Source organism: Bactrocera tryoni, chromosome 5, assembly GCF_016617805.1.
Source record: "Bactrocera tryoni isolate S06 chromosome 5, CSIRO_BtryS06_freeze2, whole genome shotgun sequence".
Taxonomy (NCBI): domain Eukaryota; kingdom Metazoa; phylum Arthropoda; class Insecta; order Diptera; family Tephritidae; genus Bactrocera; species Bactrocera tryoni.
The window spans coordinates 341,852-368,697 of record NC_052503.1 but is presented as its reverse complement, the minus strand read 5'-3'; the positions used below and the strand labels follow the sequence as shown (position 1 = coordinate 368,697).

General features: G+C 32.4%; 2 protein-coding genes across 4 annotated transcripts in view; both read left to right on the top strand.

Annotated features, from left to right (window-relative positions):
- LOC120778240 (triple functional domain protein) overlaps positions 1-8,408 on the top strand; it is a 90,208-nt gene extending 81,800 nt beyond the window's left edge. Inside the window, exons 13-20 of the mRNA XM_040110000.1 lie at positions 3,973-4,047; positions 4,118-4,279; positions 4,489-4,604; positions 4,675-4,791; positions 4,866-5,055; positions 5,119-5,256; positions 5,358-5,621; positions 6,645-8,408. Of these exons, the coding sequence (XP_039965934.1) occupies positions 3,973-4,047; positions 4,118-4,279; positions 4,489-4,604; positions 4,675-4,791; positions 4,866-5,055; positions 5,119-5,256; positions 5,358-5,621; positions 6,645-6,866 (1,284 nt within the window). The 3' untranslated portion in view covers positions 6,867-8,408. The remainder of the gene's footprint in view (positions 1-3,972; positions 4,048-4,117; positions 4,280-4,488; positions 4,605-4,674; positions 4,792-4,865; positions 5,056-5,118; positions 5,257-5,357; positions 5,622-6,644) is intronic.
- A 12,953-nt stretch (positions 8,409-21,361) lies between these two features.
- The window catches only part of LOC120778636 (CYFIP-related Rac1 interactor B), an 8,719-nt gene continuing 3,234 nt past the window's right edge, over positions 21,362-26,846 (top strand). The window contains exons 1-3 of one of the 3 annotated variants that reach the window (XM_040110533.1): positions 21,362-21,535; positions 24,601-24,898; positions 26,469-26,732. In XM_040110533.1, the coding sequence (XP_039966467.1) occupies positions 24,716-24,898; positions 26,469-26,732 (447 nt within the window). In that variant the 5' untranslated portion in view covers positions 21,362-21,535; positions 24,601-24,715. Of the gene's footprint in view, positions 21,541-24,592; positions 24,899-26,468; positions 26,733-26,846 lie in introns of all 3 variants that reach the window. The other 2 variants (XM_040110531.1, XM_040110532.1) reach the window with 2 other exon arrangements.

Sequence of the window (26,846 nt, the reverse complement as noted above, 5' to 3'; positions counted from 1 at the left end):
TTTTAGTGGCGCATTGTGGAGAAATAACAATATTTTTGTATTTATTTGCATACTTATGTATGTACATATGTGTGTGAATATGTACCTGTGTAAGTATTTTTGTAAGTGTACATGAAGAAAGAATGGAAAACAGGAAGCGGGCGCTTTCAGATGCTTTTCATTTCATTACTTCATGCAGCCAATTAAATACTTTTTAATGCTTACATACACATGCTATTCGAACGAATGAGCTAAATTTTCTGATGTGGTGAACACATAGAGCACGACAGACTGCAAACTACATCTGTCAAATATTAAAATACACACGTTCTTATGGGCAGTGTTATTTTGACAGCTGCACGACTACACGACTGCAGGCCGACAGTTGTCGTTCACGCTAACTTCAATATCCTCCTATTTTTGCCAACGACAGTAGGACGACAGTAGAGTTGACAGTAGAATCGAAGATAGAAAGAGGAGGTAGAGTGGTGATGCCACTAATATGTAAAATGTAAAATTATTCACAGCTCTAACAAACTTGACGTTATTTTTCAAATAAAAGCATAAAATAGCTATATTATAGCTCTATTATATCATTTGTGATAACAATTGATAATTTAAAGCAAAAATATTTACCTATTTACTTATTTTTTGCATAAAAAATTTCATTTTGAACAAAATATTAAAATTTCATTGAAGTGAAAGGAATTAGTATGGCCACAACGAAATTGTGTACATACACAATGGACAACTGTGTTGTTGTTGCTTCTCAAAATGTACATGTAGTAAGATGAACAACGACGTTTTCAGTTCACTGTCGTGCTGCTGCAGTCTGTCGCGCTCTATGTGTTCACCACTTGACTATGCAGACTGTTTATTTATTTGCTTTCAATGCAAAGGCTTACATTGGGACCTCTTGAGTTAATATTTACTAATTTATTGCAAACATGTTGTGTTCAGCTTTTCAAAGGCCGAGGACGCTTTTTATCAGCTTTCGTAGTACATATAAGAAAATATATAAGACCGAAGGAAACTTTATATATTCATATAGTATGTATATGACCCAATCGCTCGACTTTCCCAATACATACATATATTTGGTAGTCGAAAAGGTCTTTTCGTATTTCTAATCAAACTTTAACTTATTTTTTTTTTTATTTATACTAATAAATAAATAAACAAATATGTACCATTTTCGTCGATCACTTTTTGCCATTTTTTCGCTAGAGACATTCTTCCATCAGTGTAAATCGAAATTTCGAAAAGTCCAGAACGGAAGCGAGCGAACCATTGTTGTGCTACACGAACTGACATGGCATTGTCTCCATAAACTTCACAAATTTCATTGATGGAGGAGGGGGGCAGCAAGCTTCTTCACGGATGGGTCAAAGCTTGGGGGGAAGGTTGGTGGAGGGGTCTACTGTCGGGAGCTCTCTATCAACTCCTGTTTCAGACTTCCCGACTACTGTAGTGTATTCCAGGCTGAGGTCGCAGCCATCAAGGTAGCAGCTGAGTTGCTGCTACAGAGTCCATCCACCTTCAGACAAGTGACTATTCACTCTGATAGTAGAGCGGCTATATTAGCCTTGAACTCACTCGAAGTGCGTTCAGGGTTGGTCGAAGAATGTCTAACGTCGCTATCTCTAGCAGCTAGAGTTTTTGTGATTAGACTGGTGTGGGTGCCGGGCCATAGCGGAATTGCAGGCAATTGCAAAGCTGATGAGTTAGCAAGGAAAGGCACCCTAGAATCATTATCGGTGGAATCGGTGCTCCTGTTTCTTCTTGTGGTCTACTACTAGATAGCTGGGCCACGCGCGGCCACTGTCCTATTGGCTTACACGCGGTAAGAATGGGTATCTTACCGGATGCTGACTGCAGATGCTGTTTAGAAGAAGATGCGGTAGAAACAAGCCAGCACTTCCTGCTTGACTGTCCCGCTTTTGGGATGTCAAGACTCAGACACTTGGGGGCGCATACTTTTAGACACCTCACCGAACTGGCGGGTGTTGAAGTTAAGAGTCTGTGTAAATATATATTGGCTACAAAGCGCTTCGGCAAACTGTAAGTCCGAATACGGGAGTTTTTCAATTAATGGCATCACAAAGGACTAATTTGTTAGTCTACGTGGGATCATCGATCAGCCATTCTTACCTAACCTAACCAGAACGGAAGCGAGCGAACCATTGTTGTGCTACACGAACTGACATGGTATTGTCTCCATAAACTTCACAAATTTCATTGATGCCTTGCGTGGCATATTCCTTTTTTTATAGAAAAATTCCAAAATACAGCGCATTTCTTCATTATTTTCACTCATTTTTGAATACTTAATATTTGAATGGCTATAGCTTTTTTTTGGTAAATGAAGCTTAAAATCTCACATTTCCAACACTATACGTTATAACACAATGTGATTTTTAGCACTGCAAATATGCGACTGCAACGACATCTATTGACAAAATACCAAAAGACTTTTTCGACTACCCAATATATACATTAGGGTGTGTCATTCTGAGGCATCCTTTTTTTTCAACTGAAAAACAGGCTAAAAACTTTCGAAAATGTGAAAAAGAAAGTCACTCAAAAGATGAGCTCTTAATATTAATATTAAGAGGTGGCTATTTCAAATTTTCTGTTTTCCATATAAATTACATGGAAAAAAAATCATTTTTTTTGGGGTGGTTATTGTGCGGAGGTTATTATATGTGCACGCGATGGCTGCCAGTAGGGATGGTAAACTCGATTCCGATTCCACTGGAAAATCGAGTTTTCTCGTAAAATAATCGATTTTTCGAATGTCAAGAATCGATTCTTAATTCGACTACTGAAGATCGATTCCGAAAACAGAAAATTTGAAATAGGCACCTCTTAATATTAATATTAAGAGCTCATCTTTTGAGTGACTTTCTTTTTCACATTTTCGAAAGTTTTTAGCCTGTTTTTCAGTTGAAAAAAAATGTTGCCTCAGAATGACACGCCCTAATATACATATATATTTTTCGCAATATGCATATATGTATGTACAATAAATCTGGTATTTGAGAGAAAGGGGTTGAGTACGTTCAGACTTTAATACAGTAGCTCCATAAATTGTCGGTAAGCTTTTGTTAAAAGTGTTTCTCATATGATATTTCTCCATAGTTTACTTAGTAACACACATTGTTCTCACTTTTATGCACGCTTAACCCAACTTATCGTTTAATATTTTTGGTCTGAGACTCAATTCATAATTTGTGTAATTTTTCAGGAGAGATGTATCGTAACATAACCTTCAAATATTTTTTTTTAAATTCAATCATCTGAACAGACTTTCTAAGATGATTCTTGGACTTTTAAATTTTATGTTTATTATTATTTTATTTTTTATTAAGTCGCCTAAAATGAAAAACATCTTCATAATGATCTGCAGAGGTGCACTTTTTCTAATATATATTTATTTTTATAAAATTTTATTGTCACTGTTCCAGAAACTCTAACAAAAATAAATATTATTCTCTAAAATGTATAAAATTATAAAATATATTTTGAATTTTTACTGCTCGCTAGCTATTATACAAATTGAGCTGAGTCGATCCATAAGAGATGTTATAGTCATTAGCAGAAGTGGATGAAGAACTTATGTACATGAGGCAAATTTTTTATGACTCGACATTCACTGAATACTTGTGTGATAAATTAGCCTTCCCAAAAGTTTTTGTGCAAATTTTCAACTATTCCATAGCCGTGATTCCATTTGAAACGCAAAATTCCAAGCAATCGTTCTGTCTGTTTTGTGAGACCACAAAGGCTTTTTATTGCGGTATTGGATAGCGGTGAAACTCCTGCGATTTCAGAGTTGAACTCTTTGCAAGTGATTTGAGGACAATTTTTTGCAAATTCAAACTTCATCGTGGCGTGAAACTCCAACTATAATCGTTCCCAAAAAACACTTATAATCCCAATTGTTTTAAAACATTCACTGAATGAATATGTTTTCTTTTCATTTATTTGCAGGCAAGCGCTGGAAAAATGGAAGGTAATCCCGCCGTAGATTTGTCAGAAATTGAGCAAATTGTCAAAGAAAAAACGGTATGCTTTTTAGATCCCAACAAGGATTTATATAACAATAATAATTTGCTTTTTTCCTGCCACGCCACAGGAACAACACGAGGAGAAATCGAAAATATTAAAACCAAACGTAAACAACTGCGGCAATAGCATCAATGCTGATGTGTGCGCTAGCAACGGTTGCAACACAGTTGGTGAGAAAACAGATGCTACAGACAGTTACGATAACAGTAACACGTACAACCATGAGGAGGTAAGTCGAAGTCAAACATATTTATCTTAAAAAGTACTGAGTTTTATTTTAAGTCGACTTCAATTAATTGTATATTAAAAGTAAAACTGCACACAGAGTCGTATTTTCACTTTCTTCTAATAATTAAAATCATACTTCCTTATCAGTTTAAAAGCTAAGAGTGTTATTATCTATTTATTTATTTGACATGTTTTTTTCCACACCTTCAGCGCAACACCGGGAACAGTGATATTGAGAGTGCGCTTCGATTGCGTCAATATGCAATCGATGAGCTAATAACTACCGAAAAGTCATATATTGAGGACTTGAAGAGTATAGTTGATGAGTAAGTTAACGATTTTTGGGCGCCGAAATCGTGAACTTTGTATAAATCTTTGTTTTCTTTTCAATCGAAGTTACCTAGCCGAGGTGCTGGATCCCAAAAGTGATATACCCAAACCCGACGATTTGAAGGGAGGCAAAGAGCGCATGGTTTTTGGCAATATTGAAGCTATCTATGAGTGGCATAAGAAGTAAGTAAACTGCAACAGCGCAAAAAATGTTTGAAATTATTAAAACATAAATATTTTGTATTTTATTTCGACAGATCCTTTTTAGAAGCGTTAGTGCGCTGCCGCAATTCCCCCGCCGATCTGGGCCCCCTAATCAAACGTTATCTACACAAATTCGATATGTATAATAAATATTTTCAAAACAAACCGGTATCGGATCACATTGTGACCACGCACCTGCTATATTTTGACAAAATCAGACAGAATCTAGGTAGCCGCTTGGATGTAAGTGCTTAATCACAGCTTTAAAGCTAAATATTTATACTAAAAATTTAATTTTCTGCGCAGCTCAACGATTTGCTCATAAAACCAGTGCAGCGATTGCCGAAATATGTGCTGTTATTTAAAGAGATTGCCAAATATGCCCGAGCTGCTGGGCGCGATGCCGAAGTGGTTGGCGTCGAAGAAGCTATGCGGGTTATGGGTGTAAGTTTTCTACCATTTTTCTTGTTTAATGTATAAATAACCACAATTAATCGTTGTTCGCTGCAATATTAATATTAATCAACTTTTCGTGACACTTTTAGATGATTTGTAAGGCTGCTAATGAAGCGATGGAATTACGTCGTTTACAAAAATTCGAGGGTAAAATTACTGCGCAAGGAAAACTTCTATTGCATGACAAACTCTACTGCATTGATGATGAAAAGGCTGATCGCAATGCTTATATGTTGCAGAAACCGCGTGAACTTTATGTTTTCCTTTTTGAGCAGAGCATAATTTTCGCAGATATCGATGGCAAAAAACTACAATATAGTAGTCCAACATACACCTATCGCTCGCATATACAGGTGGGTTGAAATTTCAATCAATTGGGGTGTAAAAAGTAATAAATATTTCCTTTAAAGGTGTTAGTTTGATTTTTTGAACTGTAATTTCCAAAAATAGTTGAGTTTTATAAAGTTTTTGGTGTCTTCATTAAAATTATTTTTTGACTTTAAGAGTAGTTTTTTGTTGAAATACCGTTACACATCTGCTTTACTCATAAATTTTTTCGAATATTCGAATATTACTCTAATCGAACTGACTTAATATCGTTTATTTTAATACTAACCTTATGTGTTTTTATACCCTGAACAGGGTATATTAAGTTTATTATTAAGTAAGGAGACCCTATAAAATATATACATATGTATGTAAATGATCAGCTTGTCGAGGTGAGTCGATGTTCCTTCTGTCTGCCTGTATAGTTCTTTTATAGCCTTTGGTATTCGTGAAAAGTATTATAGCTTCGGTGCAACCGAAGTTACCGTTTTTTCTGGTTTTTATACTAAGTAAAAGGGTATATATTTTACTTTCCAAAACGAATTGAAATACAGGTCAACTGTGAAGTGGAATCAACTTTTTCCCGATTACCAAATATTTGAAGACAGATGTTTTATTGGAAATCTCAAAAGGTCCCACTTTTCAAAAAACTGACAATAATTTTTATTAAATTCACGTAAAAAGCGGCCAGGCACTCCAACCTTGTTCTTTAGTTGAGTAAAGTATGTGATTGTATGCCGTTGAACTGGAGCAAATTAGTCTTTCAAAAAATTGTGGATTGCTGCAGATAAAATATAAGCAAATTTGAGTTAAATTGAGTGAAATTTTGTATTAAAATAACCACAAAAAACAAGGATTTCAATTTTTGCAAACTTTTATGTCAATTTTATTATTATTTTTTTATTACATTAATTTTTTTTTAACTAAAGTGATGAGAATAGTTGGGTGGGTTTATGGATCAACTGCATAGAAATAATAATAACATTAAAACAATTAAATTTGAATTTGATAAATAAATTCCATTGTTTAATAAAAAAATTATTTCACAGGTCAACAAAATGCAGTTAGAAGAATTAGAAAACAATCGGTTTCAGCTCAAATCTACCGATCCAAATAAACCGGGCTTGAAAATAATTTGCTACGCGTCCAGCGTGGAGTTGACCAACGAGTGGCTGCGCATCATACGCAATATATTGCAGTCGCAACATGATTTCCTGCGGGCTATAACTAGTCCAATCGAATATCAACAACAGCAGCAACAACAAAATTAAAATTCGACAAACAAAACAAACTAAAAAAAAACCAACAAAAACAAAAATCACAACAAAACAGCAATCATGTACAATTATTTGCAAAAATGAATTCATGGAAATTTCAACAAAGATATAAAATATTTCTAGTGCACTATATGAAATCTGCATAGAAATATGTGCATAAACGTGACAAAAGCGAAATTTTAAATCAGTAAAAGAGTAAAAGTGCGTACTGAGAGGAAATGTAAAGTTAAAAGTGGTTACAAAGAAAAGCGCCAAGCGGATTTATTGAAGTACTAAGACACATAAACACGCTTTTATATTCTAACAATTATTATTATTTTTTATGGTAAATGTCTTCATGTTTTACCCCATTTATATTAGTTGAGAGAAAGACTATATAAAAAACGCTCGCCAATTTCAAATTAGATTTTAGTGCTGCGAGTGCATTTTATGTATGTCTATACATGATTTTTGCAATAAGTATTAGTCGTTAGTCTGGCTGTATTTATGTATTTACATAAGTCGGGCATGCAGCAAAATGCGTTTGTTATTGTGCAAGTCTGTACATATTTACAACAAAATATGTACATATATGTGTTACCCATTGTAACGACCGAAATTTGGTTGTCAAAGATATAAGCTATTTTAAAAAATTTTAATTTTTCAACAAATTCGCCTAGTTCTGGTGTGGAATTTTCCAAAATGTGAAAGCGCATGCTAAATGCGTTAGATATTATATGTAATTTAATTTAAAAATAATTTTAATTATTTTTTCTATAGCGAAGAAAACTATGTCTAAATATATTTTATGAATAAGCACTTGGATAAGTACGGAGCAGAGTTATAAGTGTAATGAATTATAATTAAATGGAAAGTTGAAACAGCTTGCATACTTAAGCTGCGTACTGTATAATTTTAGTGATCCTAACGAGTGATTTATGCTGTTAAGAGATATGTATTTAATTTAATTTAATTTAACTCATTTTCTTTTATAAATTTACAAATATCTTTAATTAAGTAAAAAAAATACAAAATGTTAAAATGACAATTTTATGTTTCATTTCAATGATTTTGTTACACTAGCACGCATTGGTCGCACGATCATACTTAATAACAGCCTGAACAGGGTTTGTAACACCCAAAACGAAACAACGTAGACTATAATATATAGTATATATTATATATATGTATGTATATATATAAAATCAGTGTGACGGGCTGTGTCGATTTAGACATCTCCATGCGTTTGTCTGTTTATACTCAAAATAGGCTTTTAGTTTTTGAGATATCGTCTGACATTTTTCGATCTTCTTTTCCCTCCAATTAGCTGCTCATTTGTCAGAACTACCAATATCTGACAACTATAGCATATAGCTGTCATATAAACTTGATAAGGTATCTCCACGAAATTTGGCAGGGATGTTATTCAAGGTAACAGTATAATAACCGAAAATATTTTCCTAATCTATAGCTGTCAAACAAACTAACAATTAATAGTAAGTTCTTTTTCTTATAATTTTTATTTGTGAAGTGTAATAAAAGCTTTGGTGTAAACAACGTTGGCGTTTTTTCTTGTTTTGAAAGTAGACGAAGAATCTTTAGAAATCCAACCTCCTTCATTATTTGACGCACAAGCTTTGGTTAGCTGAAATAACTCCAAAATCACATAATTATGTGCAAATTAAATATACAAAATATTTGAATTTAATTAAATGATAAAACCATAAAATACTAACTGACAATTACAATAGTCCATGATTCATAAAATAATATGGAATAGTGAAGTATGTGTGGAAGTGCACATGTATGTATGTAAATCTAGATAAAATATACTTTAAGTCAAGCATCTCTAAATGTCATAAGTGGGATTAAAGTTTAGAAATATTAAAATTAGTAACGGTTAGGGCACAATGTACAGCATAGCATTTAAGCAAAAGGTTAAACATAAAATGTAATATCAAAAGATAGGTAAGTGATTAAGAAAGTAATGGCGGTTAATTGCAAACAAATTGATTTTCATGAAAGTTTTTTTTTCCTTTGTAGGCTAAAATAGAAATCGGTAAGGGTTTAAGCTTGATTTTGTGTTAGAATTTAAAGATTTTTGAAAAAGTTTGTGTATGTAAGCGGTTCAAACACTTGAGGGAATTTGTTTATGTTGAAGTTAAAGCCAAAGTTAGGATTTATTATGTTCAAAAATTTTGATGAAAAATTAGACATCTTGGATTAAAAATATATATATTTTTTCAATTTAATTAATAATTTATTTTTAATTTTCTGGATTACAATACAAAAAGTAGTCAAAATGTTACTTCAATTGTCTTTTAATACATAATTTGCAACAATGGTTAAATTGAATCTAATTTGAAAAAATAAAATAAAGAAAAAATTAGTTGCTGTGTGTATAGTAACGGGGCATCTCGACAGGATAAAATCTATGTCTTGCGAACTGTCAAATCTATTGCTATTGCCATTGCCAAATCTGTATGTGGGCATTTGTTATCATAAGATAATCATTTGCGTAAAGGCGTAGGGTAGGTAGGTTCGAGCTGATGTAGCGCATGCTTTGAGCTCTTGAAAAAATTATTTTATCATTTGCGAAGGTAGCATTTGGGTAGGTAGCTGATGTAGCCCATGTTTTGAGCCCTTGAACTGTTTAAATCTTTTATGTGGAAAATAAAAAAAGGATAAAGATCCTTTTTTTACAAATGTATATTTCTGGGAAAAATAAGATAATAAGAAAAAGATCCTTTTTTTACAAACGTACATATTTCTGGGAAAAATAAGAATTCATATTTTTGAACTACTATGTCATAATTGTGGCATACATTTTATATACCAATTAAAACAATGAATTTAAAATGAGTAATGATATTTTGATTTTCGTTAGTATAAGTTTATTAAATTTAAGATTTCGCTTATTCCCAAACCAATTTGCATAATTTTTCTGTAAATTAACAATATTCAACTAAATAATTATTTTTTGAAAAAATATTTTAAAAATGTACTTTATTTTTATAATATAACACAACCGTCTCTTTTACTCGCTCTTCTAATTTTCATATTAACGAAATGAAAATGCCGTCGGCATATGTGCAAGTAGGATATGTTGCATCTTCGATATTTTCATAGAAATAAAAACTGTGCTGTCAAACTGCTGAAGTGACAGCTTATAGCTTACGATATATGGCATACCAATTAGTTTGCCATATATTGTAAGCTATAAGCAATGTGGAGTCTCCACAGGCAATAGGCACGGCAATACAGTTCGCAAGACATAGATTTTATCCTGTCGAGATGCCCCGTAAAGCTTGATCAACACCAGACACAAAAATATTAGCCTTACAAGGTGACAGCACGCATCAGAATTGGTATGCGGTGAAAACTGTCAGTTATTTTGAATATATTTTTTTACTGAATAAACATTTGAAAACAATATTTCATATTTTTTGGAAAACTAGTGTTTATATCTCATTGTTTTTTTTTTATTTTAGAAGCAATAAATATTTAGTTTATTGAGTAAGCTTTCAATACTTTTAAAACTGTAATGACACATTATAGATTTCAAAGCACATAAAACAGCGGAGTCGAATAATTATCTGAGCCAAATTTATTAAACGCGCAAATCATGAGAAAAGGCAAAATTGTATACACACATAGTTATACAAGATAAGTACATAAATATAACTAATGGATAAAGTTTTTTCCGATAAGTCTTGAAATGTGTTTGTGTGTGTAAAACTATGAAACTGAAGAATATTAGAAAGTAATAATAAGCGATGGATATTGATATGTATTTTTTTACTCACTTACAAAAAGGGTTTAAAAAATAAAAATAAATTTAAAAAAATAGTGAATGCAATTATGAAATTGTGTTTGCAAAATTCGTAAAAAATCTCACAACAATAATGAAAAACATGATAGCGCAATTCACAATCTGGTGCAAATGGTCTTGCACTGCACCAGATTGTGAATTGCCCCGATATAAAGAAAACTTTGCATGGCCAGTGCGGTCGTTAGCACAGAAAAGCTTTAGAACCAAACTACAAACGCATAATTATTGCTTAATTCAAAATGCAAAAGGAAAAACTAACAGACATACTAAACACCAAAACTTAATGGTTTGATCTCAGCCTCATGAATTTTTAAAAATTTTGTTTGATGTAATGAAAGACATTGTATACACAGACAAAAAAATTTTATTGGCTTTTGGGTGTACACATGTATGTGGTCAATGCTTTCATATATACATACATACATATGTACGTAGTTACTTAAGTTTTATGTAAGTGTTATCAATTATATTTAACTGTTACGCTTTTAGTATATAACTTATTTAAAAATGTTTTCTGTATTCTTCTTAGTTCTGTCGGCCACTTTCAGCAAATACCGACTTTGATGTCCGCCCTGATTACACTATGCGACTTTATTAAGGCATGGATCTCAAAAGCGAATATACATACATATGTATTTTGTTGTGCTGCATATGTTTATAGTTTCAGAGACTTTTTCGAAAAATTAAGTCAATACAAACTGAGCGCAACGCCAAAAAGATTAATAAATATCATGATTTCATTATATAAAGTTGTGTCAATAGCTCAAAAACAACAATTTTTCAAAAGTAATTGAATCCATGATGTCAAAATCCGGCGTTTTTTTGCATTGTTTTGTTTTTATGATTCTAAAAGGAAATTGTAAAAAAATGCAACCAATAAAAATGCAATTTTTGAGTGATAACTGAATAGAAAGACAAAAAACAGAAAATTTTGACATTATGGTTGCAATCACTTCTTTCGTAAAAGGAAGGACGCTCCACATTGACACAACCTTCTATAATTAAATCATGATAAATACGCATTTCAAATAGTGTTTTCTTTCTCCTTATTGCCTTACATCCTCACCATTTAGATTTTTGGACTTTAATAAACTAAATTTCAAAAACAAACATTGTAGATAAATTGAATTACTACTTTAACTATAATCTAAAATATTATCTAAAATCTACTAAGAATTTCCGGAGAAACTTGGCTTTAATAAAAATGGGTTTCCCACATACATACATACATATATGAAGTTATTAATATTGTGTATAAACAGGGTTATAACACACACACACAACAAACCACACGAATTTTCTGGATTTAAATTGTAAGAAAAGAGATTAGATAATACATATGTCTCAGAATTAGTGGGTTAATGTCTGTTTTAGGATTTGAAACCAACATTCGTGCATACACACATATGTATGTATGTATAAAGGATGACAGTTTGTTGGTGTTTATAAAAATAATGCTGAACTTCGTATGTATAAAATGGAAATACTTTCTTGAAAAAGAGTTCGTCAACGTTTTGCATGCTAAAGCAGAAAAGCAAAAGTCTTTGAAGGTGTCTATCGCAAACAACATAATCATTTGTTTCAATTTCTAATTAAATTAAAATTGTAGTATTTATGGTAGTCAAAATAAAAGATCGATAATAAATAATTAATATAATGCATATATACATATATGTATGTATATCAAGCGAGCAAAAAACAAAAAATAATATTAAATATTCTCTGTAAGCAGAATAGTGAAATAAAGGCATGATACTTTACTTCGAAAAAAACAAAATAAATAAAAATGTAGTTTTATTAGAATTAGTAAATAATTTCTATCTGAAGACGGCAGAGCCTTACCCTAAATTACTTTATTATGTATTTTCGCTGGCATTTGCTTCTGATGACTTCACAAATTTAAAGAGTAGCAAGATTTTGGAAAGACTTAGTGCAAATAACCAAATCACAATTGGAGCCCATACAGTAATGCATTTGTTGAGATCTATGATGTACGCCATGAACCAAAGTCTTCAAAAATAATGACATTCCTATCCATGAGAATTTGTGGTGACTAGTTGTCTGCCACATTCTAAGAAAATTCTGTCAACCCCGAAAATTCGCTATCTTATCCCTTGTTCCACAGTGCGTCGTGAACGGGACCCAAACACACGCAATTTAAATAGAACTATTTTGACATACATACATATGTTAAAAAGGAGTAAATCCACATCCCAAGGGGTAACTGATAATTTTTGCACCACTTTGTGGTAGAATATCGCTTGGCACCTCCGAACCGGTGATATATTAGTCCTATTTATTTATGTAACTTCACTAACCTCAAATGAAATATTTCCTTTATCCGCCATATAAGATTAAAAACTCTTTGCATTGTTGCTACAATAATTCTTACATTGATTTCCCTATTTCTTGATAAACTTTCAACATCATCATTTATCCAAAATTTCGAAATACAACCCTAGTGTAATCTCGTTCTAACGCAAAGGATAGTCATCTCGGAGATCACGGGCCTTCGGCTGAAATTATATTATAAATAATTTATAACATACATATGTATGTACATGTAGACAACCCCCCTGCAAGCCGTAGGTAGCAGATTGCACAAGCGTAGTAGGGAGAGAAAAACTATTAACATTGTAAACATATTAGGGGTATTAGCTTGCTCTTGCAAAACCCTTGCACGGTGCAAGAATTGCATATATTTCCTCTTGGTGCACCGGCACAACAACAAACACACGCAGAAAATTATTTGCAATGGCTGTAAAATATGTCAGACCAAAACCTATGTATATTTGCCTGCAATGTCACGCAAAAATATAATTGCAACCCTGTTTTAGCTGTCATTATACATAAAGACATATTACGGCGTTAAATTGTTGAGGAAGGTAAGTTTTAAATAGATTTTATAATTTCTATTTAAATTATAAAGATTTGTTAGTTTTTTTGTTAAAAATGTATGCAGAAGGTGCGCCAATTCACAATAGCTCTCGTGCCCTTGTATATTTCGGTATAGTATTTTTGCAATCTGCAATCGTGCAAGAGCAAGCGAATACCCCTATTGTAATATTAACATGCTAGAGCCTTATCACACACGGCAACTTTTGTTGCGGCAACTCTTAGTTTATAGGCGAGGGGGCGACGAGGAGAGGGGAATCGCGCCGAGTTTCCAGTGTTCAGCAACTCGCTTTGTGTTCTTATTCGTAACAGTTTGCTGCGACGTTTTTCGGCATTCGTGTTCTTTCTTTCGTAGTACATAGTTGCATTTGCGTATATTTTTTTGAAATTAATATTTTGAATATATTTAAAAAATTTAATTTCATCTTTTGGTAAGTAATTTGCAAATATGTATACAAATATACATAATATAATATAAATTATTTAGAAAATGGAGTATGACGAAAAAATCGAATTAATTAAAGATATTGTGAAATGTATGGAGGAAGCCATACAAATTGATTCAGAAGATAGTAAAAAGGGTGATATATCTTTGTTTTAATAAATAAAATGTATTTCTTAATTGACAGAGCTGATTAATATATGTGATAGAGTGGCCCAAATACCTATAAGGAAAAAGAAGAGACAATGGGTTAAAGTAAAGAGTAGACAATGGGTTAAAGTAAAGTGAAAGAGAATGAGAAAAAAACTCGAGCAGAGTTGCGCAACACAAGTTGCTCGTGTGAAGGTAATGGGCGACAGCAAAAGAGAATCGCCCGAGAATTAGCAACTAAAGTTGCCCCATGTAATCGCAAACCTAATAGGGCCCATACACAAGAATGATAGAATACAAGATTACGACGTCCGCCATTATGAAACGTCATAGTTGCGTGTTGAGAAGAACAAGAGTGAAAAACTGTCAAATGGCTTGCAAATTGTAAACAGAAAAGTAAACACTTTTGTAAATTCGCAAAATATTATTAATTCTTTCGATTTTAATGAAAAGTTTTAGTGAAGCGATTGAATATTGTTGAGTGAAAAGATTTGAATCATTTCTAAAGAAATATATCGTCCTATTGATAATAAAATTGTCTTTTAAGTTGTGATTCAAATGGAGAAGACGTTTCTTGTGTTGTATATAAATATATACATATATTATAAGTTCAAATGTATCAGATGTATGAAATTATGATAAAAGAATTGTGAAATTATTAATTTAGTATTAAATATATCATTTATTTTGCAAAATAACACCAATTTTTTGGCAACTTTTAAATCGGCCGGAAAACTGAAAAAACTCGTTTTCGATCCTTTAATTGCATAATAATTATTACAACAAGCCACTGCACATTTTATTTTAAAAAATTAATGTATTTATGCTTAGAAATTTAAATAAATACAACAGTACACTTACACAGGTTTTCTTCATTTGAACAATTTCCACACATGCTACTCTATTTATTGTGGATGTGCCTAAAACTATTTATATATGTACATATTTTCTCGCAACAATATTCTAAACATTTCACTGAAATTTTTCCTGCAAAGACGAATGAATTAATATTATTTTGGGAATTTCAAAAAGTGTTTGCTTTTCTGTTTACAATTTGTATGCATTTCTATGCTTGTTCTTCTCAACGCAAAACTGTCACGTCACGAAATTGTTGAACAATGTATTTGTTTTTGTAAGAATTGTCAAGAGCTAAACCGAAAAAAACTAACTGTAAACTAGTGTCGTAATCTTGTATTCTATCATTCTTGGCCCATACATGACACACATGTGCGTTCGATCTGTGTGAATTCGTTTCGCCCATACACGACACACAAATCCATTTTGCGTCGGTTTTTCACACAGTGAACATGTGCGACAAGCAAGAGGAACATTTCTTCGAATTTATTTCTAATGTAACACTTTTACCGATTTCTTTGTATTTCGTTAATAAGTTATTCCAACTTTTATTTTTCTCAATTTTATTTTTATATTTATCACTTTTCACTCAGTTTACTGAAGCAAGAGTAATTGTAGTTGGTACGTCTTGTCTTGTACAACGCATGCGCCGACTTCTTCAATTTAATTTTGCGAATGAGATCTTTTGAAAACCAGGGTGGATAACTGCTGTGTTTATAAGTATATGCTGGAACGAACTGGTTAATCCCTTCAAAGATTTTAGCGTAGAGATAATCAAGCTTGCTATCAATTGTGCTGAGTTTATATAAATCGATCCAATTTGTTCTCAGGTAGAAAGTGTTGAGCTCAGCATAGTTGGCCTTTTTGAAAGAGTACGTAGAGGAGTAGATAGGAACTAGTCCAGGCTGAAAGTTGAGCGTGATATCTAGAGCGGGATGATATGTGTCTTCAGGAACCAAGGCAAGCGAGTGTTCAGGAGAAATGTCGATGTCGCTGAAACATAAGTCAAGGGCTGAGTTGTGAGCATTGAGAATGTGGTTGCGCTGTGTGCAATTCAGGAGCGAATAGCAGTCGTAAAGTAGTTTTTCACAGTCCGCACGAGGAGAGCTGCTAGGGAGGTTGAAATCACCAACTATCAGTAAGTCAGATGCTTGGTGTTTTTCTCTAATGAAAGAAATAGTGGCCAGGTGGTCAACAAAGATGTCATAAGGTGACTGAGGAGGTATGTATACACAGCCGATAATTAGGTCACGGGATGCACCCTTCACCCTGATGAATATTTGCTCTAGGTTATTATTTTCAGTAGAGATTGGCTCAGTGTGTAGATAACGTTTGCATGCGATAAAGACTCCACCACCACGTACTTTATGATTAGCATGAGATGTACGATCTTTACGGTAGATATTATAAGAAGAGTCAATGACTTCTCCATCACGTATAGATGGATGGAGCCAGGACTCAGTGATGCATATGATATCAGACTGGTTAGACGACGTGTTGGTCAGAAATGCGCAGAGTTTTGTGCGCAGACCTCGAACGTTCTGGTAATATAACTGGATGAGAGATACTTTCTTCTTGTTCGTTGTGCGAGCGAAAATTCTTCTTTACAATCTTAGGCATACCATGGATATACTTTATAGTCATACTGTCGTTGCCGCTTTTTACTAGAGAGTCAAGTTCCAGTCGTAAATCTTTTAGGTGCTGTTGTTGAGAAGGGGTAAGATCAGCTTTGAAAAAGACTGCAGTGTTACTATTAGGTGGTCTGTATTTGATAATTGAGAGCGCATCATCAGCTGAGCGAGTTGTAATATGTAGCGCACGTGTACGACCCGGTGTATGTCGGCCTAGTCTGCGTAGCTTAAATTCAGTGGCAATGTTCGAGAGACAAGAAGGCAAAGCGGCTACTAGATTTGTCCTGTCGTCATCCAAACGATCTTTACCCATTGGTTTGACTGATTCCGGGATGTTTAGAGCAATTACATTGACTTTACGGCGCTCACGTTCCAACATTTCAGTGAAGATATCTTCCTTGCTCACTGGTAAGTCAGGCTTGGCATTGAGTTTATTATTAATTTTATTCTCTACTGATGAAAGCCTATCGTTAAGGGCAGTACATTTATTAGCGAGTGTTGTATATTGTTTAGACAGATTGCTTACCTCATCCTTAAGGTTATTTACGCTACTTACGAATGACTTTTTGAGATCTTCAAATTTGCGGTCATAGTCAGAGGTGAAGCGATCAAAGTACTTCTGGAAGAGACTTTCCATTTCATTAGCTTGTGGCGAGATGTGTGTTAAAACTTCATCATCAGATAAGTGGCTGTCACATGTCCTAACACTGATATCATTGCTGCAGGATGAACAGTTCCAAACCGACTCCTTTTTCTTGATACTGATCGCTGTGGCCTTAAATTCCACATATGAAAGGCCTGTACACCTAGAGTGAAACCAGAGTTGGCAAGAAACACATTGGATGCTGGACTGTACACCATCTCGTATCAGCTCAGAGCAATAACCACAAAATTGTGATGTTGTGTTTATTTTCTTGGGTGGCATTATTTATCGATGGATAGCGCAATTTATATGTAACTAAGCAATTACTGTAGCCCTCCTTTATTTACGACGCACTGCAAACGGACCGCACATCAGCAATGCACCGTTGCCGTATATTTTGTTATTGGTTTTCTTCACGTTTTATGCTTTTATGTTCTTTTCCTTACATTTAGTTGTTGTTTGCATCACATGCCCTCGTTGTTGTCGTGCCGTTACCGTTTGAAGTGACAAAAACTCTGTTTAGAAAAATTAGCAGCAACTTGTTTGCTTATGTACGCTTTATTAAATCTTTAAATAAAACAAAACTTTTGCTGAAGATAGTATTTTTAACTCTTTAAACGTTGTTGGCTTTTCATCAATTTTAATTTTGGTTAATATACATTTGAGTTGAAAAGAAAATTGTATCGCGCAAAACCGTCTACACACGTCCGTTCGTATCGAGCTCCTGCCAATTATCATTGGCACAAAATTATCTTCTTTTAAACTAAAAAAAATTAAGAAAAGTCAAGTTATAACATATTTTTAAAAACATAAATTAAAATTTTTTTGATCAAAAGCCACTATTTATGCAATTTAAAAAAAAAAATTGTAAAATTTTACGCTTTTTTTAGAATTTACTTAGTTTAACTAGAAGATAAATTATTAAAAAATATTAATCTCTTTGAATTTTTTGTTTCCGATAGAAATTGCGACCTGCATCCTGCCCGCCGTCCGAAAAATGCACATGCGAGATGCATCGGGCAATTGCTTCTCAAAGGCAGAATATCAAAGATTTCGTATCCAAAAAATTTCTGAAAGATGTTCAAATATATGTCGGGTTATCGTTCAGATTTTTCATATTTTATTGCGCAGATTGTATACGGCGAATAAACTTGATCACGCCACTGTCAACTTAAGACTGCCCGCCAGCATTCTAGCATACCGAAAATGTTCTCCAGAAAATGGTGCAACTAACGTACTTGTATCTCTGTCTCTCGCAGTGGCACAAGCATACACGCACAACAATCGTAGTGCGTATTTTTCTCTCAAACCTCTAACCTCACGCAACATCTCTTTCTCATATTCGCATCGAACTATCCTGACCATCTGGCGAATAGATGGAACAAAGCGTACTAACAAACAACCGTTAGAGTGCAGAGACGAGAATTGTCACTTTTACACTGGTTACCATAATTTAAGATCCGACATGTACATATACCCTACCACAAAAATCCTCAAAAAAATCGATTTTTTAAGCCTCGAAAGCCGACTCTCCCCTTAACACTTGCCATTGTCCGCGATCTTCACTGTTCGGCCATAGATAACGTTCGGCGACACGAGAGAAATGAGATTTTGTGCGCACACAACGCCATACACGACACACATGTGCGCGCACCGATCGTAAAAAATCAAACATTTTCGAGAGCAGTTTTTTATCATCATACATAGGATTACAAACCAATTCAGGTGATAAGATAATGTACATTTAATTCAAATAGTTATGTTTTAGGTTGTGCATTTGGGCGTAATATATAATTTGTGCCTTATTTCTAGACATATGAATATACGGTAAATGTTCAGCAGAACGGCTTTTCCGAAAACGTGCACCAATTTTCACGGGGAATGTCTTAAAAAATTCGTTTTTAATTCCGATTCGCGAATATTTATGTTTTTTTGCAATAAAAACAAAAAGAAATATTATGATTTTGCACGATATTTACGTTATAAATGGCATCACTATTCGAAATTCAATTGGGTACTAGTCAAGAATGATAGAACACAAGATTACGACACTAGTTTACAGTTAGTTTTTTTCGGTTTAGTTCTTGACAATTCTTACAAAAACAAATACATTGTTCAACAATTTCTTGACGTAACAGTTTTGCGTTGAGAAGAACAAGCAATAAATGCATACAAATTGTAAACAGAAAAGTAAACACTTTTTGAAATTCCCAAAATAATATTAATTCATTCGTCTTTGCAGGAAAAATTTCAGTGGAATGTTTAGAATATTGTTGCGAGAAAATATGTATATAATTAGTTTTAGGCACATCCACAATAAATAGAGTAGCATGTGTGGAAATTGTTCAAATGAAGAAAACCTGTGTAAGTGTACTGTTGTATTTATTTAAATTTCTAAGCATAAATACATTAATTTTTTAAAATAAAATGTGCAGTGGCTTGTTGTAAGAATTATTATGCAATTAAAGGATCGAAAACGAGTTTTTTCAGTTTTCCGGCCGATTTAAAAGTTGCCAAAAAATTGGTGTTATTTTGCAAAATAAATGATATATTTAATACTAAGTTAATAATTTCACAATTCTTTTATCATAATTTCATACATCTGATACCTTTGAACTTATAATATATGTATATATTTATATACAACACAAGAAACGTCTTCTCCATTTGAATCACAACTTAAAAGACAATTTTATTATCAATAGGCCGATATATTTCTTTAGAAATGATTCAAATCTTTTCACTCAACAATATTCAATCAAATATCAATATTCAATATTTTGCGAATTTACAAAAGTGTTTACTTTTCTGTTTACAATTTGCAAGCCATTTGACAGTTTTTCACTCTTGTTCTTCTCAACACGGAACTATGACGTTTCGTAATGGCGGTCGTCGTAATCTTGTATTCTATCATTCTTTGTACTAGTGATACAAGCAACGATCGGTTTCGAAATATCGATACTCTCGATATTCGAGACTAAACAAGAATTGAAAAAAATGAGAGACACACACGGTCCAACACCTCGGCGTTCATAATTCTTCTGGGTCCAACTTCTTCTTCTTTCTGCAATAATAATGAATTATAAATTTTTCTATTATGTATTTCTCATTTTTATCAATTCTCGTTTAGTCACGAATATCGAGAGTATCGATAATTCGAATACGATCAGTTCATGAACCCATCAGAATTTACAGCAGTGATGCCATAATTTCGAACATACCTTGCCATTTTTGTTGAAGTGAAGTGATCATGAAATTTTTCATATTTTTATAAAAATAACATAAAAACCAATTTCTCTTGTTAAATTACTAAACAGCATCAATAATTACGTGTATATAATTTATAGAAAATATATTTTTAACATCTAAAGACGTGTAAAGTGCAAAAGTGAATTTTTGATTTCGGGAAATACGATATTTTTCTATTAAAACAAAGAAAATATTGTTTTTAAAAGCACGCGCCTAACATATTCGTAAAGTAGAACTAAAATCGAGTATTTTAAGACATTTCCCGTGAAAATTGGTGCACGTTTTTGGAAAAGCCGCTCTGCTGAACATTTACCGAATATACTTGTATATCTGTTGTTACTGCTAACAAATAGGTAACAAACTGCTAACCAAAAAAATGACACTAACAGACATTTGGGTAACAAATACTTTAGCAAATATTTTAACCAGAGAACATAAAATAATATGAAAACTACTTTTTGCCATAACAATTAGCAAACAAAGTGTTTTCAGTAACAGTAAATAGTTACTTTTTTCCCCAAGGCTAGAACAAGAGTAACCTATCGGATGCATTAATTACTGATAACTTACCGGTAACCAGTTACCCGTCTTGTAGGGAATTTTTAAACGTACAACAATTATTTGAGCAATGAGATTCAATGATAAGCAACCCTCGGGTACTCGTTGGTTTGCATTCGGTGAATTTTCATTAGTTAAATTTTCCCAACGAATTGGGTGAATCGAGTGAGTTGAGTTTATTTAAATTGCTTATTGTGTGCGGATCGTCATTATTTAAAGCAAATAATCATATGTAATTATTGTAAATAAATAAAGAAAAGGTTCCAAATTTTAATATAAGTAATTTAACTACGATAATCACAAATGAAAATTAATTTTTGCAAAGTGTTTGTGAAATGGTTGAAGCATTGACTTTTTCTAAATGATAAGAGAACGAGGAGGGAGTTGTTTACGGCTGAGAAAAATGCGAATTTTCTATCATACAATAATGTAAGGTAGAAAGCTAAATAGCTTAATGAAACATTAATCATAATTCTTCGTATTGGTTTTGCATTCGCTCTTCGCTGCAGAACGAATGAAAAATATATAAGAAAATTGTGCTGAGGAATCATACCTTAAGTATGCAAAAAGATAAAATTTGAAATTGATAATTAGAAATGGAAAATTAAGAAAACAAATTAGAAGTAATTTTGTATAATCTATAAAGCAGGTCAATGATATTATCTTCTTCTATAAAAAAAATACCAGTATCTTACACTGACATGTGAATTTTTTTTACAGTCTACACATAAGCAAGTATGTACAATTCGTAATAATTAAATAGGATAAAGTTTGCCCCACGCAATTTTTTAGTTTTGATTATCTTTTATTCGAAACACATTTTCTATTACTTATTTCTGTCGGCAGATGGAAAGTATTGCCATATGTTCCAATATTCTAAATATTTTAGTATATGATGGTCTGCTAACATTAAATTACACACTACACATATAAAAGTAAATGTATTAAAGTTAAAAGGCTCTTTTCCACAAATTCATTTTAAAAAATGCTATTTTTTGCAAAGTTCTAAATATATGCTAGTGTATTTTCAACTGTTGTGCATTGTACCAAACCAATTATGGATACATTTTCACGCACATATATTACTTATGAATTATAAAAACCACTAGTAATGTTTTTAATTACTTTTGATGGTTAATTTCTTTGTAAATCTTCAAGTAAAATACACCTTTTTGAGTTCAATAGCGCGAAAAACCAAAATGACTGCCTAATTTGAACTGTCAAATTACCGAGAAAGCACGAACAAAAGGGAATGAATTAAACCCACTTAGCAATAAATGTATGAAGTGAACGCGAAAAGGTGTTCAATGCTAAAATACTGTGGATGGCGTAGCCGGTGTTGGACCGGCCAGAGTTATTTTTTTAAAGTGCGGCCGAAGGCCGCCAATGCAGAAAGGAATGAAATGCTAAAATACTGACTTATAGTTTTAAAGATATTTGCATTTAAAGTTGAAAAATTGGCAACTTTTACATTGAAAATTTGTATATTGTGAATAACTTTTTCACTTATATTATGCACTTTTCACTTACTAACACTTCAATATAACGTTTCTGTATACTATTTTTTTTTTAATATTTGTTGTAAATAAAGCTTTATTTTATTTTAGTTACAATTCTCTGCATTTGCATAGGGGGTCGAGGGGGGGTTTATTAAAAAGTTCGATCTTTCCAATAAGGGGGCCGCTGACCTATGGTCTTTGAGATATTTGCAGTTCAAAAATTCAACTATTTAAAATGAGTGTTTCTCCCATTTATAATGGATTTTATAGTTATATTTTTAAGTTTTATATCCACTAACGCTGCACTAATTAGTTTCTAACCATTTATTTTATATTAAATAATGCAAAAATAACTTTTGTTCAATTATTTTTGTTCACACAATAACAAAAGGGTTGCATTCTAACTAATAATCAGTGCTACCTTACGTTCATATTTTACAGAAGAACCAAAAGAAAACAAATAATACCCCAATGACAGGAAATATATAACACATTAGGGGTATTCTCTTGCTCTTGCAAGATTGCAGATTGCAAAAATACTATACCGAAATATACAAGAGCACGAGAGCACCCATTGCAGAATCTAGTGATATATGAATGGCTAATTCGGTCAATTTGTTGTGAATGACTATTAAGCATGGCTATTGTGAATTGGCGCACCTTCTGCATACATTTTTAAGAAAAAAAACTGTAACAAATCTTTAAATTTTAAATAGAAATAATAAAATCCATTTAAAACTTATCTTCCTCAACAATTTAACGACGTAATATGTCTTTATGTAAAATGGCAACTACAACAGGGTTGCAATTATATTTTTGCGTGACATTGCACGCAAATATACATAGGTTTTGGTCTGACATATTTTACAGCCCTTGCAAATATTTTTCTGCGTGTGTTTGTTGTTGTGCCGTTGTAAATCTGCAATTCTTGCACCGTGCACCGGGCTTTGCAAGAGCATGAGAATACCCCTATTAGTTTTCCGCATACAATTCCTTTCTGCATTGGCGGTCTTCGGCCGCGCTTCAAAAAAATAACCCTCGGTCGGACCAACACTTGGGCTTGCTCAGTTCTTCTGCGTTGAACTCCATTTTGCGTTGGCGGCCTTCGGCCGCGCTTCAAAAAAAATAAGCCTGGCCAATCCAACACCGGGATTTATCAAGATAATGAGAATTCTGAAAGGTTTTACATTACTCATCACTTGATAATGAATTAGTTATGACCTCATAATCTTTCTTTTTTTCTTATATTTATTCCATTACAACATATGGTAACACTAATATTTTGCTTGTTTACAACCATTTTCTTATTTTATGAATAAATGGATTTTAACTAAAGTTTGATATGGAAGTAAAGTTATATTTGCACTATTTGTTATAAAATAAATGATAAGAAACGAATTAGTGAAGTGTTAGTGGATATAAAAGTTGAAAATATAATTGTAAAATGCATTATAAATCGGAGAAAGACGCATTTTAAATAGTTGATTTTTTGAACTTTAAATGCAAATATGTCAAAAACCATAAGTCAGCGGCAACTATATACATATATATATTCTTGATCTGGAGGACCTCCTCTATCCGTACATATCCATTTTAACCCCGAAATCGGGGGATGCTATTGAAAATCGCAGCCCAATATTCTTCGTAATTAAATTGAAAATGTATTTATACAATATTACATAAAAATAGAGACTCGCATTAATGAATGAAAGCAGTTGGACTTTGTAAAAAAAAATTTTAATAACTGGAACTTCAATAAATCATAAATAATTGTATTAATAATGAAATTTTTACACCTAAAAATATTTGTAAATTTAATTGGAAATAACAATTTTATTTCTTTATGAGTTAAATAGTTTGAATAATTTTCTTTTCATACTTAATGTAGTATAACAATACGCATTTCTTGCGCCCATTCGGATACGTACTTGCAAAACTTAAGAAAGGGGTTTTTTTGTAGTTTTAAAATTATTAATAATGTATTCAGTGTTATAGGATATCACGGATAAACAATTGATTAAATAAAAATAAATAAATAAAAAACAAGTTTAAAAAGAGCGAATCAGTGTCTTATAAAACTAAAATTTGAAGTTATTAATTAACAAAGAAAATGGGAAAGCTGTTGAGTTTATTGTCGCGCGATGATTCAAACTGCTGTGCTGCAAAATCCTACGATGTTTTCTTAGACTTTGAGAATGCCGCACCAACAGATACAGAGCGTGAAGTTTTCGAAGAAGTTGAACGTGTCCTAAAGGAATCAGAAATTGTGCTACAGGAAATTCATGTATATAAGGTGAGCTAAAAATATTAAAAAGGAATTTATGGGAATATGTATGTACTTATTTATATAATCACTACTTTCATTTAAGTTCTTGTGGATAGAAAAGTATACATATGTAAATAAGCATTTGAAAAAAATGAACTTGTCTAAAAAACTGTATTATCAAAATGTTGCATTGGAATTAATATAATTTAATTTTGAGACATTTTCATCGAGTTGCACTCGTTGCATTGCAGTTAAATGTTCCAAACAGCTTTAGTGTTATGTGTGGTCGTGACAATGGTCCGACCAAAGCTTTAGGAAACTAATTAATTTTTGGTTTTACCAACATCCGTTAAGAAAACAAAACTATTATACTTGTGAATAACATATTGAGAGAGTATGAAAATTACGTCACTTGCTAATAATTTCTCATCAAGTTAGGGTGAGGTTTGTAAATTTGTGGTGGAGTGAATATTCGCAATATTGTTATCCATACATGACACATTATTAATTCGATTACTTATAAATTAATTTCTTGTACAAGATATCAATAATAAACTCACTTTGTAACAAATACCTTTTTAATGGTTATATACATATGTATGTACTATATGCATTTAAAAAAAAAGTAATATTTTACTATTTGGTTGAAGCAAAGCCCTTAAAGCTGGCTAATATGCTATTGGATTCTTTTTTGCTAAGTTAAAATTGTAATGTAAATGCGTTATCGGTATACATACATATATAAGATTATTTTGACGAAACTTTTCTGGATATGAAAATTAATAACCAGTTTTGAAAGTTATTACAAGCTGCTTACAAATACTTCAATCAGGTCCCGTTCCTAATATGTCCGCTCACATCCGCTCGTTGCTTAATTTTAAATTATATTTTAATGTATTCATATATTATGCCTAACTACTGACTATCTGGAAAAGTAAAAAATTGTCTAATAAAGTAGGGGGACTGTGCACATACAGTGCACAGTGGATTATTTGTTTAATTTCATTGAAAGTGTTAGATACCCTACCTTAAATGGATTCATAAGAAATTTCTACATATCAATATATCAGGTGAGCTAAAAAGAACAAATTGAAAAAAAGTTGAGCGCCAAGTCTTTCTCGATTTCAACCCTTCAAATGAAAGAAAAAATAAAAAATATTACTAATCTTGACAAATGGTGCAAACTATACATAACTATAAAAAAGAAAATATCGTTTTCAAAATATTTAATTTTCCTGATTAGAATTACAAGGTTAATGCAAGCCAATCCAAATTAAATTGTGTTAACTTCAGGGTTGGAAATAATGCATTAAACAAATAAACACGTTATTAAAATCTAAAGCAAATAGTTAAGAGATAAAAAAGGAAATTGTTTCAGGTGTGCTTCATTCTTATAAAAAAAAAATTAAATTTTAAATTTTTAATCCTAAACATCCAGACTTAGGTATGAAAATGAAAATTTAATTTTTTTATGCAAGATTTTTGAATGGAAAAATTCGCATACGTAGTTAACTTGCATTCTAATCAATACCGTGCAACATAAAATTTTGAAACATTTATCAAAGTTCAACATACGGTTATGTTATATTTTTTTCAGGGCGCTGGGAAAGAAATTCGTGAGGCTATTGCTGATCCTTCGCCCAAATGTCAGGAAAAAGCATGGGACGCTGTTTTGCCTTTAGTGAAGAAATTGAGACGTTGCTACGAACATTCACTGGAGCTAGAAAAAATAGTTCCGAAATTATTAGGTCAATTGGTTGGTGGCAAACTGAATCCTACCCAACATCTGGAGACACAACAAGCCCTAGTAAAACAACTTGCTGAAATTTTGGAGTTTGTACTGAAATTCGATGAATATAAGGTATATATAAAAGGTTTTCCAAAAACTAAAGTTATTTTTAAAATTTGAAAAACTGATTCATTATTTCAGTTATTATTGTTCATAAACTTGAATCGAAAAAGTGTTTTCACTTTC